Source organism: Lupinus angustifolius, unplaced genomic scaffold, assembly GCF_001865875.1.
Source record: "Lupinus angustifolius cultivar Tanjil unplaced genomic scaffold, LupAngTanjil_v1.0 Scaffold_81_14, whole genome shotgun sequence".
Lineage (NCBI taxonomy): Eukaryota > Viridiplantae > Streptophyta > Magnoliopsida > Fabales > Fabaceae > Lupinus > Lupinus angustifolius.
The window spans coordinates 16490-34940 of record NW_017723905.1 but is presented as its reverse complement, the minus strand read 5'-3'; the positions used below and the strand labels follow the sequence as shown (position 1 = coordinate 34940).

Here is an 18451-nt window from a genome sequence, read left to right as displayed (position 1 = left end):
CAGAAAAATGCCACAAAACTATGCCTCCTTCTATTCATTCAAATCACTTATTCATTATAACTGACAGTATCGAACAAGAAACACCAATAGAAGCATTCATCTCATCCTCTATGATTCACTCATGGTGTAACAAGGTTTCATTTCATGATTTCAATTTGCATCTAAGAAGAGTTTCTAAGAACCCATTCAACTAAAGTTGCAACACCATATCCTGTTGCACAATTTTTCTTGTAATTCCACACTGGACCAGCCAAGTCAATATGCACCCATTGAACCTTTTCATCAACAAACTGCAAAACCACAATTGTTTTAGAAAATCCTTACATGTATATGCATGAAAAGGGCTGTGAAATTCGGGAGGACATCTTCTGTTCCAAAAGACTGTAACATTTCATGTGTCACTATTTATAATTGGTCAGAAAAACACTATATGGCAGCAGATGTGCTCCCATGAAATTCAGATATTATTACCAGTCCTTGACAGCAAAGTGCCATTAAGTTCAGGAGAAAAAGCAACAACAAAATGCAAAAAAGATTTGTCAAGCATATACCTGCTTCAAAAATAGAGCAGCAGTAATAGCACCACCTTGTCGACCACCGGTGTTCACCATATCAGCTATACCAGATTTCAAGGACTCCCAGTAACTATCTTCAATCGGCAGCCTCCATAGTTTCTCTCCACTCGCTTCAGCAGCATCGAAAATTTCTTTCGCCAGGTCATCATTGGGTGTAAAGACACCTGTAAAACAATAGTTCGCATTAGCAATCAGTTGATAATGAATAAATGATTGCACAAGCGCGGAAATTTATTACAAAGTGGATGCATTTGTGGAAAAGCCACCATAATATGGACACTTCCACATATATGTCTCTTCGACATCCTGCCTTTCCCAGAGCTTAGCTCTTCTCTTTGCCGAAAACTTACCGATTTTTCAGTTCTATATAGCGGCCACTTTTTTTAGAATACCGGTACATAACTTAATAAAAACAATAGTTTAAGTTTATAATGATAATTACCTGCAACTGAAGGTCCAAGAGCCACTACACAGGCCCCAGTTAATGTTGCCAGGTCAACTATCTGAAAAATAAAGTACAAGTTAAGTTTGTTTAAAACAAATACAAAATCCAAAATATAAAGATAACTAGGGACTTTGGTAAACATTAAAATCCCAAAGTCGTTACTTCGACAAATATTTTTATACTGAATTGAACTGGAACTTCACAGGTATGGTAAATTGGTAGCAATGAAAATTATATATATAAATCAAATAATTAAATTTTAGTTTAGCAGAACAATTTTCAATGGTTCTAATATTTTCATAGAATTTCCAATGGTTCTAATATTTTCTCTACCTCATTAGAAAGGAAAAGATTAATGACTAAATCTATAAAACACACAATATAAAATGTTAAGGTAATCTATTATAATTGTTTAGAACAATATTCTAAATTGCAGTTGCTGTTGCATTGCATTTACTGCAACCGCGTAAAATTGTGGTGTGCCATTTAAAACACTGATGGGGAGTATTAGAAAGCTTTGTGTGCCATTTAAAACACTGATCCAGAATATTAGAAAGCTTTGGATGCATAATTGCATACCTTTTCAACACCTTGGTTACAAGCATATACCAGAGCATCTGCAAGGGTAAGCCTTCCCTCAGCATCTGTGTTGTTAACCTACACAGAAGTTTAGCCATTACCATAATTTTATACCTACCAAATAAAAAATGCCAAGTATGATACTTCTGCATTATATAGATCTCAGAAGCTAAAACTTGAACTCATTGACTTTCAGTTGTGGCAGATATGGCTAGCACAGATTAAACATTATATATTTGACAAAAACTATAAACAAACAGTAACTAGGCAATTTCAAATTAGTCAACAAAAATATCTTTATCTTGAGTCAATATATAAAAATAGTTTGACAAAAACAACTGAAATATCTGTCTTTTCAACTTAATAAACTCAGCACACTGGTAACACAATTTGGACCTATTAATATCAAAACATGTGGGATACACCAAGTCAATGCCATATACAATAAGTGAAATTTAAAAAAAAAAGTGGCCCAGTGCAAGAGGCTCCACTTAATGAGGTCCGGAGAGGGTAAATGTACGCAGTCTTACCTCTGCAAGCGGATAGGCTATTTCTAGGATTTGAACTTGTGACCTCAGGGTCACTAAGCAACAAACTTAGTGTTGTACCATATCACCCTCTAATAAGTGAAATTAACATGTACAAATTAAAAATCAAGGACCTTATAAATGCTCACCTCAATAGTCTTTCCATTTGAAGCTGTGACAATGTCTCCAGGCCTCATACCTGTTCCACTTATCATATTCTCACAAGCTGCAACTATAAAATGAACCTGCACGTAGAGGACTATTAAGCTTGGGTATGAACTATGAAGAAATGATTTTTGTTGGGTCAAAAAGAAGAATTATATTAGGAAGAATAGAGAAGGGGAAGTATGAGTAGGAAAAGGATAAGATATCTTCCAAGAGAAAGAGAGAGAGGAAGTAGGAGTGGGAAAAGGATAAGATATCTTCCCATACAACACTTGCTAAACTACTTACTATTCACTGCCTCTAAATTTTGGACATCATATTCTTACAAGCCTTAATCCCACTAGGTGGGGTCGGCTGCAAGGGTAAGCCTTCCCTCAGCATCTGTGTTGTTAACCTACACAGAAGTTTAGCCATTACCATAATTTTATACCTACCAAATAAAAAATGCCAAGTATGATACTTCTGCATTATATAGATCTCAGAAGCTAAAACTTGAACTCATTGACTTTCAGTTGTGGCAGATATGGCTAGCACAGATTAAACATTATATATTTGACAAAAACTATAAACAAACAGTAACTAGGCAATTTCAAATTAGTCAACAAAAATATCTTTATCTTGAGTCAATATATAAAAATAGTTTGACAAAAACAACTGAAATATCTGTCTTTTCAACTTAATAAACTCAGCACACTGGTAACACAATTTGGACCTATTAATATCAAAACATGTGGGATACACCAAGTCAATGCCATATACAATAAGTGAAATTTAAAAAAAAAAGTGGCCCAGTGCAAGAGGCTCCACTTAATGAGGTCCGGAGAGGGTAAATGTACGCAGTCTTACCTCTGCAAGCGGATAGGCTATTTCTAGGATTTGAACTTGTGACCTCAGGGTCACTAAGCAACAAACTTAGTGTTGTACCATATCACCCTCTAATAAGTGAAATTAACATGTACAAATTAAAAATCAAGGACCTTATAAATGCTCACCTCAATAGTCTTTCCATTTGAAGCTGTGACAATGTCTCCAGGCCTCATACCTGTTCCACTTATCATATTCTCACAAGCTGCAACTATAAAATGAACCTGCACGTAGAGGACTATTAAGCTTGGGTATGAACTATGAAGAAATGATTTTTGTTGGGTCAAAAAGAAGAATTATATTAGGAAGAATAGAGAAGGGGAAGTATGAGTAGGAAAAGGATAAGATATCTTCCAAGAGAAAGAGAGAGAGGAAGTAGGAGTGGGAAAAGGATAAGATATCTTCCCATACAACACTTGCTAAACTACTTACTATTCACTGCCTCTAAATTTTGGACATCATATTCTTACAAGCCTTAATCCCACTAGGTGGGGTCGGCTACATAGATCATCAAACAACGCCATGATACTCTATCATAAATCATGTTCATTAACTATGCTTGTCAAACTGCTTCACAAACTAAAAAAAGAGCGGCAAAAATGCCCAATGCACAAGGCTCCCACATAGTGGGGTTATGGAGGGTAGATGTACGCAACTTTACCCTCGCAAGCAGAGAGATCGTTTCAAGAACACCAAAAAATTATTCAAAGGGAAGTAGGTCATAGCTACCAAAATCATTTTCAACAGTTCAATTATGAAACATACAAATTAAATTAACATAACTTTGAAAGTTGGTAGGGAAATAAAAATTATACACAAATCCATCAAGTCAAATGTTATTCTTTTAAAAGAAAAAGTCATGAACAAGGACATAAATGACTGACCTCCACTCCAAGAGGTTTGATTTGACCAAGAGCTTTCGCAGCTCCAAAAACTGCAGCAGAACCACCCATATCAAATTTCATGAGTTCAATCGAAGAGGCAGGTCCTGTCTTGATGTTGTAGCCGCCACTGATAACACGTAAATACAAAAGAAAAATTATAAGCTGTCATAAGTGTCATCATATTAACGCAGCAGCAGAAAAAGGGTAACTTTCACTTGTCCACCCTGACTTATCACTCCAATAGAGCTTTCCCCTAAACTAACAATTTCAGAACATTCCACCTTGATCTACCATCCTATTACCAATAGCCCCCTAACTGTCAAATTGTCCATAAACTGTAAGGGAAACAACCATCATATGATATCATGTGACGACTCTTTTGATAGGAAAAACAATTAGAATTACAAACACTCCATGGACAATAACTCCCGCATTAAGGATAATAAGTGGGATAAGTCATTTTCCCTTCACGATAGTTGTAGAGCAACCATTTTACGTGTCATTTGAACATGGGGGACTATGGGTAATGGGATGATTCAAGATGGATAGGTTAGAACATGAAAATTGACAGCCCCGGAGGACAAATGCAATCAAGATAAGAGGTCATGGTGGTGTATATGTGCAATTTCCCAAATGAAAAAACATTCCTGAACCCGCAACGTGTTACAAGAGTACAAAATATACATTTTTTATCATGTTGGCAATTTGTATAGAAAGAAAATGATGAAGCAATGTGCCAAAAAATGACAAAGCAGTCTACTTAGCAACTCATATCAACAATCTCTACCAACAAGGTCATCAATCTTTAACTTCATAACCAATTGAAGTTATATTCTCAACATCAACACAATGGATAAATCTCCTTTCATTTTGATCACTCTATATTTTAGTTTTACCTAAAACAAAAAGATGCACAGTTAAGTTAATTACCTATCAAAAGTCAAACCCTTTCCAACTAAGGCCAACTTGGCATTGACAGGTCCACTTGGTGGCTTATAAACCAGATGGATAAATTGAGGAGGATTTTCTGAGGCTGCAGCAACAGCCAGATAGGACCCCATTTTTAATTCCTTACACTGCTCGGCGTCTAATATTTTTGCAGTAAAAACATCGCTATATGTTGAAGCAATCTTAGATGCCTCTTCTGCCAAAACCCCTGAGGAAAACAATTCATCAAGGACAGATGAAATTCTCAGAAATGTAAAACTGTACAAGTATTTCACCGATATATTGAGGCAGATATTGACAAAGGAAATAAACAAAAGATTTTATGAACCTGGCGTGAGAACATTAGGTGGAGAATTTACAAGCTCCCTCCCAAGAATGACTCCAGAAGAAACGTCTCCTGCATACTTCAGTTTCTTCTCCAATTCAGGTCCTGCTCCAAGACCAATAATCTCAACAGATTTGAGAGCCGATTTCTTTGACTCAGACTTGTACCTATTATCCTCAAATGTTCCCAGCGTAGTCCCTAGCACAGTTCAAGCACACACCTCAATTTTAATTTATAAATATAACAAGCTGACACATAAAATAAAACAACAAATATTTTATTTGCACATTATTCTATCTACATCATTTTTACACCGATCTACAAAATTTCAACTATCTGGGATTCTGGGTATATATAATTTGGTCAGTAGAATAAATATATGAACTTATTCAAAAAAAAAATTACACTATTAACCGGTGTAAAAATTTGATGACATATATAAGAACTTGTAAAATAAGCAGTGCCACCATTTACGCACCACTAATTGCAGAGCAATCATTATTCTTCCAGTTAACTTAGTATTGATTGGTTAATGGTTTGAACATGTCACAAAGTTTTCAAATGTTATTAGTGCATCAACTAAATGATACACCTTGTTCCAATATATGACGCACAATTAACAACTAAAACAATAGTGTTAAAGTTTTAGGTGTGCAAGTATCTTGTTTAAGCAGTATGATTTGAACAAGTAATTTAGACAACTCACCACGTTTGTCCAGAAGAGTTGTTCAAATCAGATTTTCAATCACAAGTACTATTATTTGAATATTTCATTCAAACAACTTCAAATGACATGCACACTTTGCTCATAAACTATAAGGTTTTGCAAGAAATTCCTCAAATCAATTGTTCAATCCACATTTCCAATTCTACGTAGTATCAGTCGAACAACTAATTCAGACAACTTCGCAAGACACCCTTACTTTACTCATTAACTATTAAACTATCAAATTTCGAGATGTTCTATCAATCATATGCTATGATTCTCAAACAATTACCAGACACAATTTCAGAAGCAATGTTAAGCTTCGATTCTGCAGATAGTCCATCAGCAGAGGCAACAACAACAGCAACATTGCTCGCCTGAGCCGATTTTGCAGCGGCTGCAACAGCCTCACCAAAGCCTTTAAAAGGCGCCGAATGTCCAAGACCAAACAATCCAACCCTCTTAGATCCAAGTCCAACTCCGGTCGCAACTCGGAGAACAGTTGACTGACCAACTTTCCCATTAAAATCTTCTTCCACCGAAGCTTCGGCTAACAAACCACCCAACTTAGAGTCCAGTTTGCTCAAAATCGGGTTCTCGAAATTCAACTTATCATTTTTCACCAAATCCTTTTCAGTTACTCCGATAGCCAATATGTCTCCCTTCCATTCTGCCACGTCAGCCTCCTTCGCCGCGAAAGAAATCTTCAAATAAAAAAATCAGACAATGTTAGTTACGTCATGCTCGAAATAATTTAAGAAACAAATTGTGAAGTAGAAGATTCTAGAAACCAAAAACAACCTTTGGGGGTTCTACATTGGAAGGGTGAGTGAGGCCGAGAGTGGCGCGTGCAATAATGTGAGAATGGGACATGAGCCTGCGCGTTGGGAAATTAGAGAAAGAAAGAGAAGTGGACTTGAGTTTGATGAGAAAGAGAGAAGAAGTGAAAAATGAAGTAGATGATGAAGTGACAAGAGATGCCATTTTATGTTTGGTGTGAGAGTCTATCTTATTTATGGTAACTTATTGGTTTGTTATTTGTTAATTGGGTGGATTGTTAACATTAGGTGGGATTTGACAATGACATTGGTATCACACTCAAGTAGATAGTGAGTATTTCCATCGGTATTTGAGAGTAAGATTTTTTTATTTGGGTCCCACAACTCCTCATAAAATAAGAATAACATTGGTAATTTAGTAAGTATTCCTACACATTATTTTATAATTTATTACAATTCCTCATAAAATAAGAACAACATCTATTTTTTTTATTTGGGTCCCACAACCTATCCACACTTTTATATTTTATAATAAATATAACAAAATATTAAGAATAATTACTTATTCATTTATTAATAAATTAAAAATCATTATAAGTTTTAATGTTTGTGGATATTTTGATGTTTCTAGATATGTTTGTGTGTGTATTTATTCTTTGATTGTGCATTTTCATTGCACTTCTCTTCTAAAAAGGATTGTTCTTATTTATCAACTTTTGTTCTTATTTAAGAACATGACACAAGGAATAAGAACAACACAATGAAGAACAGAATAAGAGCGTTCATATCCGGTTAAGAACAGTCTCAAGTACTCAACTATTGTTATTGGGCCCTATTAGTTAAATAGCCCAAAGTGTAATTATTGTTTGGAATAGAGATAACAAAAATATTCGTCCCGTAGATACTACTAAAATACTCGCAATGAGTACCCATAAAAATAGTTTATGGGTGAGACCGAGTATCATGATACCCGTCCCGCGTCTACTCACATATTTATTTTTTAATTAAATAATTTATATTACATTTTTATTATTATTTTATAATTATATATTATCTATTTTTATACTATTTTATAAGAATTTTAGTGATTGAAATATATGATAAATTTAATATGTGCATAAATTTTATTATTCATTTAGTAATTATTTTATATGTATTGATTATTATAAAATATATAAATATATATTGAAATTTAAAAATTCATTGGGTATCTGCTATCCGTGTGAATATTCGTAAATAGCGTAGATATGTGTGCGGGAAAACACTACTCGTGTCCATTCCGTCCTGTTACCATCCTTAGTTTGGAAAGGTTGAAAGCTCAAAACGATTACCTAACTAAGTTGAAATTTGAAAGAAAAAACTTGATTAAATTATTTAATATTTATTCAAATTTGGTGATTAATTATTAATTTATTTAAAATTTAATATATTCATTATCACAAATTAATAATGACAATTTTTTTATATAAATATATCTATTTTTTTTCAAAAATAGAATATATAAAATTTATTATTAGTGATACCAATATTTAATATTAGAGATAATAAATAAATGATATAATTTTTAAATATAAATTCTTACTAAAAGTAAAAAAGAATATGAAAAAATCATGTCTATTGGATAGTAATTATATTTATAATATTCCAATTATAACTATTTCCATTTATGATATTTCCTTTATAATAATTGTATTTTGATAGACATCATCTGATGCAAAATTAGTTACACAAATTTGTGATGTCATAGTATTGAAAAAAGATTTTACCATGATCTTCATTGCATTTCCTTAAGGAAATTGATGTTGTTAATTATTCAATCTTCTTTAGGCTTAATTGTAAATTATACTCTCCTTAATGTATATGAAAGAGTTGCATTTGTTTTAAACTTGTAAACTAGTAGTATATCCGTGCATTCGCACAGGTCGCTACATCTTAGCTCCATGTAAGAAAAAATAGTAGATTAGAAATGTATATAAAAACTCATCATCAACAATTTGAAGTAATAAATTGTTAAACTATTCAATTTGAAGTTATCAACCATATTTTATAGTCACTCATACAATTTGTAGAAGTACAAACTAAGAAATCAAGAATATAAGTCTAACTAAAGTATACAAAGGCATTATAAAAATAGTACCATACATCATTTTGATCACATCTCAAAGAACATACAACATGATTGCATGAACTATAAAGAGGCTTTTACACATTTGAGTTTTTTGAATGCATTGAGTTAGCGAACTATACAATAGGTAGAAGTACAAAATAAAAATCAATAATATAAGCATGGTGAAATATGTCTTAATGTGCTTTAGTTAACATTTTTCTTAAACAAATTTCACCCAACGATCAATATTTTTAGTTGGAAATCAGAGCAACTCCATATACAACTTGTAGATAGCAATAACAACACCATATATAAAAAAGTTACTCTCTTTCTTTCACCAAATCCCCAAGAAAAAAAATACCATAATACACTTAAAGAAATGATAAGGTTCTTAACATAGAACCAATAAATTACATACAAAAATAGACCCTGATGTTCTTCATCCAAAATATGATTTTATCACCCGTACACGATGTTAACTCTTCACCTCTTCAAACATAAAACGATTTGAAGCTATAAGGTCTAACACTCTAATGATCATGGAGCTGTGTGTCTTCTCTCAAAGATAGAACTTTTAAATTTTCAAAATTCAAAATAATAATAAAATATTTATCCATTAAATCTTTCTCGATTTTATAGTTGTATGCGTATATGCCTTCCGCCAATAGTACAACTTTTAAATTTTATATTTATCAAGATAACAATAATAATAATAAACATGTCGAAGTTACAACATTAACCTTATAACTAAAACTTGTCAACAATAGAGCTTTAAAACTTCAAAGAACTTACGTTCTTCATTAGTTTATCTCTCTAGTTGTTTTATGATAGTATTTGGTTCCCTTACTTATTAGAGTAGATAAGAGAGTTGATTAAAACAAAGAGGACACCATAAAAATAAATTTTTATAATAATATGTAACATCACAATAATATTGATCATTTAGTTGAAAATGTGCGATGGAATGCAGTCCATCACTCATAGATATTTCATCTCCTTGAGCAAGACCACTATAAAATTCAGTAACACTTTGATCCTATTTCCACATCACAAAAAAATATAAGAATAAGTTTTCAAAGTAGCAGTAAACAAATATAAAAAAAGATAAATTTTCACTTAAACATAAAATACAATTTTTGAATATACTTATCTTTAATAAGTGTTCTAGTTATAATTTTCATTAAGCAAATCTTACCAAATCATTAGAATATAGAGTAGGAAATTAGAGAAACTCATAATAAATACAACTAACACATTAAGCAACAATCTCAAACACCAAATAATTAGTAGCATTAAAAAATATATCATAAACTCGTATATTATATACATAAACCCTCATAGTAGTAGAAACCAATGATTAACTTTCTCAAATTTTTTGTGTTGGATATTTATTAAACACAAATAACAATACCATATAGAAAAGATTACTTTTTAGTTCACCAATTTCCCAAAAGTTTTTTAAAGTTTCCAACCAAGAACCAACAAATTCTACACAAAAAATAGACCTTAATGTATATGATCGAAAACATGATTTTACATTCATTTCCATGGATTTGACAAAAAAATACTTCACTACAAAATACTGATATGAAAAATAAATGGGAAAAAATAATAAATGGAAAAGATGTTGTGACATATTCACCATTTCAAATCCAAGTGTCACCATCAAACAGTGATGTGGAGCCACCAATTCACTACTTTGAAAATCAAAGATATTTTCCCCAAACATTAATACTCACCCTCACCTTTCATTCAAAATTACAAAACTGTCACTCTTCCCTAAAATCTACACATTTTAAGTTTCAATGGTATTTTTTTCTCATGATTACTAAGTGGTATCAAATTTTTTTGTCTCAAGTGTTAACAGTTTGCAAAATCTTTTCTCATGATTAATGTTTAACACAATCCAAGTCGAGTTTGAACCTATAAAGTAATATAAGCCTTATAGTTGGTCCATTGATAGTTGACTTATCTCTTCTATCTTTGGAGCTTCCATGACCTTTAACTCTTTTTTTGCTTCCAAACCATAACGCTAAAGAAGAATAAGGAAAAAAAATAATATGCCGTGAGAAAGCAAGCTAGATGAAAAGATATAATTTGGAAAAAATGGATTAGAAAGAGCAAGTTGAAGTGACACTATATTGTGAAACATAACAACAGAGGCACAAAAATGCAAAAGAAATTATAAGATCTGATAATGTTGAACTAAATTTTGCAGAAAAAATTTCATTTTTACCAATATTAGTTTGAGAGAGTGACATAGTGAACATGCATATATACCAATAATAACATCAATAAATTGATAATAAGATATAATGAGAAATCAGACAAAAAATGTTATCTTCAATTCAAAAATAACGAAATAAGATTCATCCAACAAAAGTGACGAAACAATGTTAACTTGTTAGGTAAAAATGTTATCTTGTTAGTAAACATTGGGAAAAATGGGTTAGATAGAGAAAATAACACAGTTGAAGGGACATTGAAGCACAAAAAATGCTGATAAGCTATAAGATCTGATGATATTAAACTAAAATTTGTAGAAAAAAAATTCATTTTTACCAATATTAGTGTGAGACAGTGACGTAGTAAAACATACATACCAAAAAATAACACCAAGAAATTTGAAATAAGGTATAATGAGACATTATACAAAAAATATTATCTTAACTCAAAAAGAATGAAATAAGATTCATCAACAACAGTGGCCAAAAAAATGTGACCTTGTTAGTGAACGAAGAACTCACCGATCAGTTTAACGGATGTTGAAGTTTTGCACGAAGAAAAAAATTACAAAAGAAGGTTTACTGAGTCTCATATCTGAAACTGGAGAAAGAGAGAAAGGGAGAGAGTGATGTGATATGAACCATGAATTGAAATGAATAATGAATGGAAAGAAGCATTTAGAAAAAAATAAAAAATGAATGAAGAGAGAGTAATTCTAAAAGTTTTAAATTTTGAAAATGAAGGACACTTATTTCTAGTATGTGTCATTATGACTCTAGACTGCATTCTGTACCTACAAAAAAGATGGTAGGACAAATTCACCAATTTCAAATTAAATGTCAATTAAAAAAAGGAATGTCCATTTCGGTAATAATAATAAAGAAGTAAAAATATTTGAATGACTGTTTTAGTCCTTAAAACGCCAATATCAGTCATAGGTAATAGATATTTTTGTAATATCACCAGCCCTTTGCATTATTATATAGACTAGTTGGATACCCGTGCATTCGCACGGGTGGTAATGTATTTTGCATAAATTTAATTAAAATGTTATGCAATTACTCCATAAAAGATGATTTTTATGTATTTTATTGTTGATGTAGAATTGTTAACGAATAAAATAGTGTTAAACATGTTATATAATATTTCCTATGGGTTTTCTCACATGATCTATGCTTCAAAGATATGATTTGTCATTTTAGTAACAATCAATCTTATATCATTATATAATTCTTCATATTGGTCTAAATTCCTCAGTAACACTATTAGAGTCTCAACTTTCAACTTGATCTTGTGATGGGAAAGAATAAATGTTCTAAGTGAATTTAAAAATTCAGGAGTTAATATATTGAATGCTTCGTTTTTATTAGCATCAGACATATCTGAACTCACAGATTCATTCTTCTCACCTGTAGTTATACGTGAGAATATTTATTAGTATAAATTTAATAAATCTGTTATTAGTATAAGTACATAATTTTTTAAGTTTTGTTTTGAAAATAATAATGAAATATAAATTTATTGAAACACTTATGATATAATATATATATTCTTCAATGTACATATTTTTTTACATTTTTATTTTTAAAATAATAATAAAAAAAATACACTTATAACAACTTGCATATATAAAACATTGATATACGTTACGCCCAAAATATCCATTAAAATCTCTATCGGCCATGTTTTGTTCAAAATATATGTAAGTTAGTTACTAAGTACACATTCTTTTGGTTTTTCCTATGCTTTATTGTTGATATATGATCAATAACATTACAATAATTTTTTATGAAGTTTAATATTAATTTTAATGTCTCACGGTTAAAACTTATTATTTCAACACACTCTAAATTAGGTACTAAGTATACATTCTTTTACTTTATTAATTATTATTGCATTATTCGTATCTTATTTTCACCATTGTATAAAAAAAAAATTAATTTATTTTGTGATATAAAAAACATCCAAGTATCTCAATTGACTTATACAAAAAAATTCCTTATACTTGGCTAAGTTTTACTTTTGAAAGTTATATGTCCTTAATAAACAATTTCAATTTCAAATTATGATTTTCCCAATCACATAAAGAACATGGAAAGTTGATATGCAAGGTTTGTAAAAAAAATCAGTTGTCACTAAAAGAATTTATTTAACTATAATATAAGTGAATGTAGTTAAAGTGGTTAGAGTAGTTAGGGTAAGACATTCTTTGAATCCATCATGTTTATTTCTCCAATGCCATGAAGAATGATGATCGTTGATCTGCAACGAATATAAAACAAATTAATGAACAATATAGTCACATAAGGTTGAGTGTGAAAGGAGACAAACACTTTTACATAAAAAGTAATAAAGAGGGGATTCATTTATTCCAATTTAAGTCAAATTAGCACAATACAAAAATATAAAATAGCATAAATGAAACATTGCAATATAATTTATTAATATTGTTTTTCTGTTATATTTCTTATTGTTAATATTTTAATACTGCAACAGTGACATTGCAATGTTAGAATCAAATATAAATTGTGAACAAAATATATTCATAATAAACATTGTCTAAAATTAAGGAATACACATTTGTTATGAGTTATACATATTTCTTATTACTTATTTTAGAATTAAAAAATAAATGGTTATAAATTTATATTTATAATAAGCATTGGCTAAAATTAAGGAATCATAAATAACTTTAATTGAAATTGTATTAATATTTGAAATAGTCATTTTTCTAAGGTTATTATTTTATTTTTAGGTGTAATATCAAATCATTTCTTAGCTAAAAATAGAGCTGGTCACTTTCTGAACCAATGGAGAAACATTTAAAATCATACACACATACTTAAATTAAATCAAGTGAAATATGTTAAAATTGAATGATTTAATGTCATATGATCTTTTCTCCCATCTATTCTTAGTATGCTTTGTGTTTGCAGCATTGTCTGATCTTACACACCAGAAAAGAATTGTTCTTGTTACTGGAAAGGTATAATAGTGTGAAAGTGCATGTCTAGGAAAGTTCTGTCTTAGGAAAGACCTGGTATTTAAGCGTGTCTGTTAAGACCCACCTCTCTTTCCTGGGAGCTTTCCTGGTGTATGTTTACGGACTACGATACTGTTTTGGTATACAGTTATCATGGCGAGTGCTAAATTTGATTTGGAGAAATTTAATGGAGAAAATGATTTCAACCTATGGCGATTGAAGATGAAGGCTCTACTAGTTCATCAAGGCTTGGGAAAAGCCTTGGAAGGTAGAAACAAGTTACCACAGAGTCTGACCGAGGACGAGAAGGATGAAAACCTGGAAAAAGCACATAGTGCAATTTTGTTGTGCTTGGGAGATGAAGTTCTACGAGAAGTGTCAGATGAAACTACAGCTGCTTCATTATGGTTGAAGCTGGAAAGCCTGTATATGACGAAGTCACTCACCAACAGGCTGTATTTGAAGAAAAGAATATATACCCTTCAAATGCAGGAAGGAAAACCCATAAAAGATCATCTGGATGAATTTAACAAAATTATTCTTGATCTAAAGAATATTGATGTTAAAATTGAAGATGAAGACCAAGCAATTCTTCTACTATGTTCCCTTCCAAGTTCTTATGAGCACTTCATCGACACCATGATGTATGGTCGAGAAGATCTGACCTTAGACGAAGTAAAGGCGGCGTTGCACTCAAAAGAACTGAAGAAAAGAGTATCAGATTCGAGATCTGAAGGCTCAGGTGATAGTCTTTTTGCCAGAGGAAGAACAGAGAGGCGAAATCAATTTGGTGAAAGAGGGAAATCTAGGTCCAAGTCTAAAGCGAAACCTAGAAAGTATAAATGTTTTCATTGTCATAAGGAAGGTCATATAAGAAAGAATTGTCCAGAGCGCAAAGGCAAGGAAAAGATTTGTGAATATGGAGATGCAGCTGTAGCAAATGACTATGATAGTGCAGATGCACTAATAGTCTCAGAGCACGATTCAAAAGATGAATGGGTACTTGATTCTGGATGCTCATATCACATGTGTCCCATTAAGGATTGGTTTTCAACTTACCAACCCTTAGATGGGGGCAAGGTCCTTTTGGGAAATAATGCTCCCTGCAAGGTCATTGGCATCGGCTCAATTAGAATCAAGATGTTCGATGGAATCGTAAGGACGTTGACAGATGTAAGGCATGTTCCAGAATTGAAGAAAAATCTGATTTCCTTGGGAACACTAGATTCAAAAGGTTATAGCTACAAAGGTGAAGGTGGAGCTATAAGAATATCTAAAGGCGCTATGGTTGTAATGAAAGGAAAGAAAGAGAATAGTCTCTACATGCTACAAGGAAACACAATCACGGGTGTTGCTGCTGTCTCATCAACAAGTGATTATGATGTCACCAAATTGTGGCATCTAAGAATGGGTCATGTTAGTGAAAGAGGTCTAGCCGAGTTGGCCAAGCAAGGATTGCTATGTGGTCAACAAGTCGGGAAGGTAGACTTCTGTGAACATTGCATTTTTGGGAAGCAATGTCGAATAAAATTCAACAATGCAGTTCATCGAACAAAAGGCACGTTGGATTATGTACATTCTGACTTGTGGGGTCCTTCCCAAGTACCTTCTCATGGTGGTAGGAGATATATGCTAACTTTCATTGATGATTATTCAAGGAAGGTTTGGATCTTCATTTTGAAACACAAAAGTGAAGCATTTGTGAAGTTCAAGCAGTGGAAAACCTTGATCGAAAAGCAAACTGGGAGGAAGATCAAGCGACTGAGAACTGACAATGGCCTAGAGTTTTGTAGCAGAGAATTCGGAAACTTTTGCAAGGATCATGGTATTGTCAGACATTATACTGTGAGGCACACTCCTCAACAAAATGGACTTGCAGAACGGATGAACAGAACCTTACTTGAAAGGACAAGGTGTATGTTGTCAAATGCTGGATTGCCAAAACAATTCTGGGCGGAAGCTGTCAATACAGCTTGTTACTTGATCAACAGATGTCCATCAACGGCTATTGACTTTAAAACTCCAGAAGAGATGTGGTCGGGTGTTCCTGCAAATTATGATAATTTGAGGATATTTGGTTGCCCTGCATATGCTCATAACAAAGAAGGAAAACTTGATGCAAGAGCATTGAAATGCATTTTTCTTGGATATCCTGATGGTGTAAAAGGATATAAGTTGTGGTGGCCAGAGAAAAGAAAATGTACTATCAGTAGGGATGTTACTTTTAATGAAGCTGAAATGCTAAAGCCTCATAAAGAGTCTTCAAGTGAAAACAAAGACCCTAGTATCTCGGAGAAGGTGGAGTTTGAGGTGGAGCCAACGAAGGAAAATACATTTAATCAAGAAGAAGAAGTTCATGATGCATCTACTAGTAGTGATGTATCCCAATTGCAACATTATCAGTTGGCTAGGGATAGGCAAAGGAGACATATAAAACCTCCTGAGAAATATGGTTATGCTGATCTGGTGTCTTATGCTCTAAATGTTGCTGATGATATCAGCAATTGTGAGCCACAATCATATGAAGAAGCTATCAACAATAAAGAAGCTTCCAAATGGATTTCTGCCATGAGAGAGGAAATTGAGTCTCTTCATAAGAATCATACTTGGGTTCTTGAGAAACGACCAAAGTCTCAAAAGGTTGTTGGATGCAAATGGGTCTTCAAGAAGAAGGAAGGAATTCCTGGAGTTGAAGATGCAAGATTCAAAGCGCGATTAGTGGCCAAAGGTTTTACACAAAGAGAAGGAATTGATTTCAATGAAGTTTTCTCCCCTGTGGTAAAACATAGCTCTATTCGCATCCTACTTGCCATTGTAGCTCAATTTGATATGGAACTTGAGCAACTAGATGTCAAAACAGCATTCTTGCATGGTGAGTTGGAGGAACAAATCTATATGAAACAACCTGAAGGATTTGAAGTTCAAGGGAAGGAAGATCATGTTTGCTTACTGAAGAAATCCTTATATGGCTTAAAACAATCTTCTAGACAGTGGTATCGACGGTTTGACACCTTCATGCTCGAAAATGGCTATTGTAGAAGTGAGCATGATAGTTGTGTCTACTACAAGAAGCTGGCAAATAAGTCATTTATCTATCTCCTTCTTTATGTTGATGACATGTTGATCGCATGTAAGAACATGTCAGAAATAAAAAGCTTAAAAGCTCAATTGAGCTCAGAGTTTGAAATGAAGGACTTAGGAGCTGGAAGGAAAATTCTAGGAATGGAGATTCAGAGAGATAGAAAAGAAGGGACGCTCTTTCTATCACAAAAGAAGTATATTGAGAAAGTGTTGGAACGATTTGGCATGCAAAATGCTAAACCAGTCACTACTCCATGAGCGTCTCATTTCAAACTTTCGATGGCCTTGTGTCCACAAACTGAGAGCGAAAATGAGGAGATGTCAAGTGTACCTTATGCTAGTGCAGTTGGCAGTCTTATGTATGCCATGATATGCACTAGACCAGATATTGCACAAGCAGTAAGTGTGGTAAGTAGGTATATGGCAAGTCCTGGTAAAGTTCACTGGAAGGCTGTGAAGTGGATTATGCGCTACCTAAAGGGTACCATGGATATTGGCTTATTGTATGGAAAAGTCAAAGGTGTTGGAAGTAAGGTCATCGGATATGTTGACTCAGATTATGCCGGAGATTTGGATAAGCGAAGATCACTCACTGGATATGTTTTTACACTGTGTGGTTGTACTGTTAGTTGGAAAGCAACACTACAATCAATTGTTGCTTTATCTACAACTGAAGCGGAGTACATCGCAGTAACAGAAGCTGTAAAGGAAGCCATTTGGGAGAAAGGTCTAATTGAAGAGTTGGGTATACAACTAGAAGAAACAACCATCTACTGTGATAGTCAAAGTGCTATACATCTCACAAAAAATCCAATGTATCATGAAAGAACAAAACATATTGATGTTCGGATGCACTTTATCAGAGATATCATTGAAAAAGGAATTGTTAAAGTGGAGAAAATACCTAGTGCAAATAATCCTGCTGACATGATGACGTAGCTAGTTCCAACAACAAAGTTCAGACATTGTCTGGAATTGATTGATGTCCAGAATCTCTAGTGGGCATGAAGAAGAGCAACATGAAAATAGTTATGATAGTCTTTTAGCCAAGGTGAAGATTTATTAAATATTGGCTTAAAAGAAAAAGATAATGATGTGGCAAAAGAAGTGGCTATGGTGAAACCTTCTGGTGAAGCATCTTTGTTTTTGGCCATAGGATCCTCAAGGCTTTGGCTATAAATAGGAATGCTCCAAGCCATTGTAAGACACACCAATATTCTAGCCTTAGTGCATATTCTCTCTTCTTCTCTTGTTCTA

The 18451-nt window shown here is 32.9% G+C and overlaps 1 protein-coding gene across 1 annotated transcript; it reads right to left on the bottom strand.

The window, feature by feature from the left end:
- Nucleotides 1-7017, bottom strand: LOC109339545 (leucine aminopeptidase 1-like). The gene is made up of 10 exons (XM_019577002.1): nucleotides 6820-7017; nucleotides 6311-6722; nucleotides 5316-5510; nucleotides 4970-5195; nucleotides 4040-4166; nucleotides 3284-3379; nucleotides 1600-1677; nucleotides 1018-1078; nucleotides 552-739; nucleotides 1-290 (listed from the first exon to the last, which is right to left on the bottom strand). Exons 1-10 carry the CDS (start codon nucleotides 7000-7002, stop codon nucleotides 162-164), a joined length of 1695 nt encoding a protein of 564 aa, XP_019432547.1. The 5' UTR covers nucleotides 7003-7017; the 3' UTR covers nucleotides 1-161.
- Nucleotides 7018-18451: the final 11434 nt, after the last annotated feature.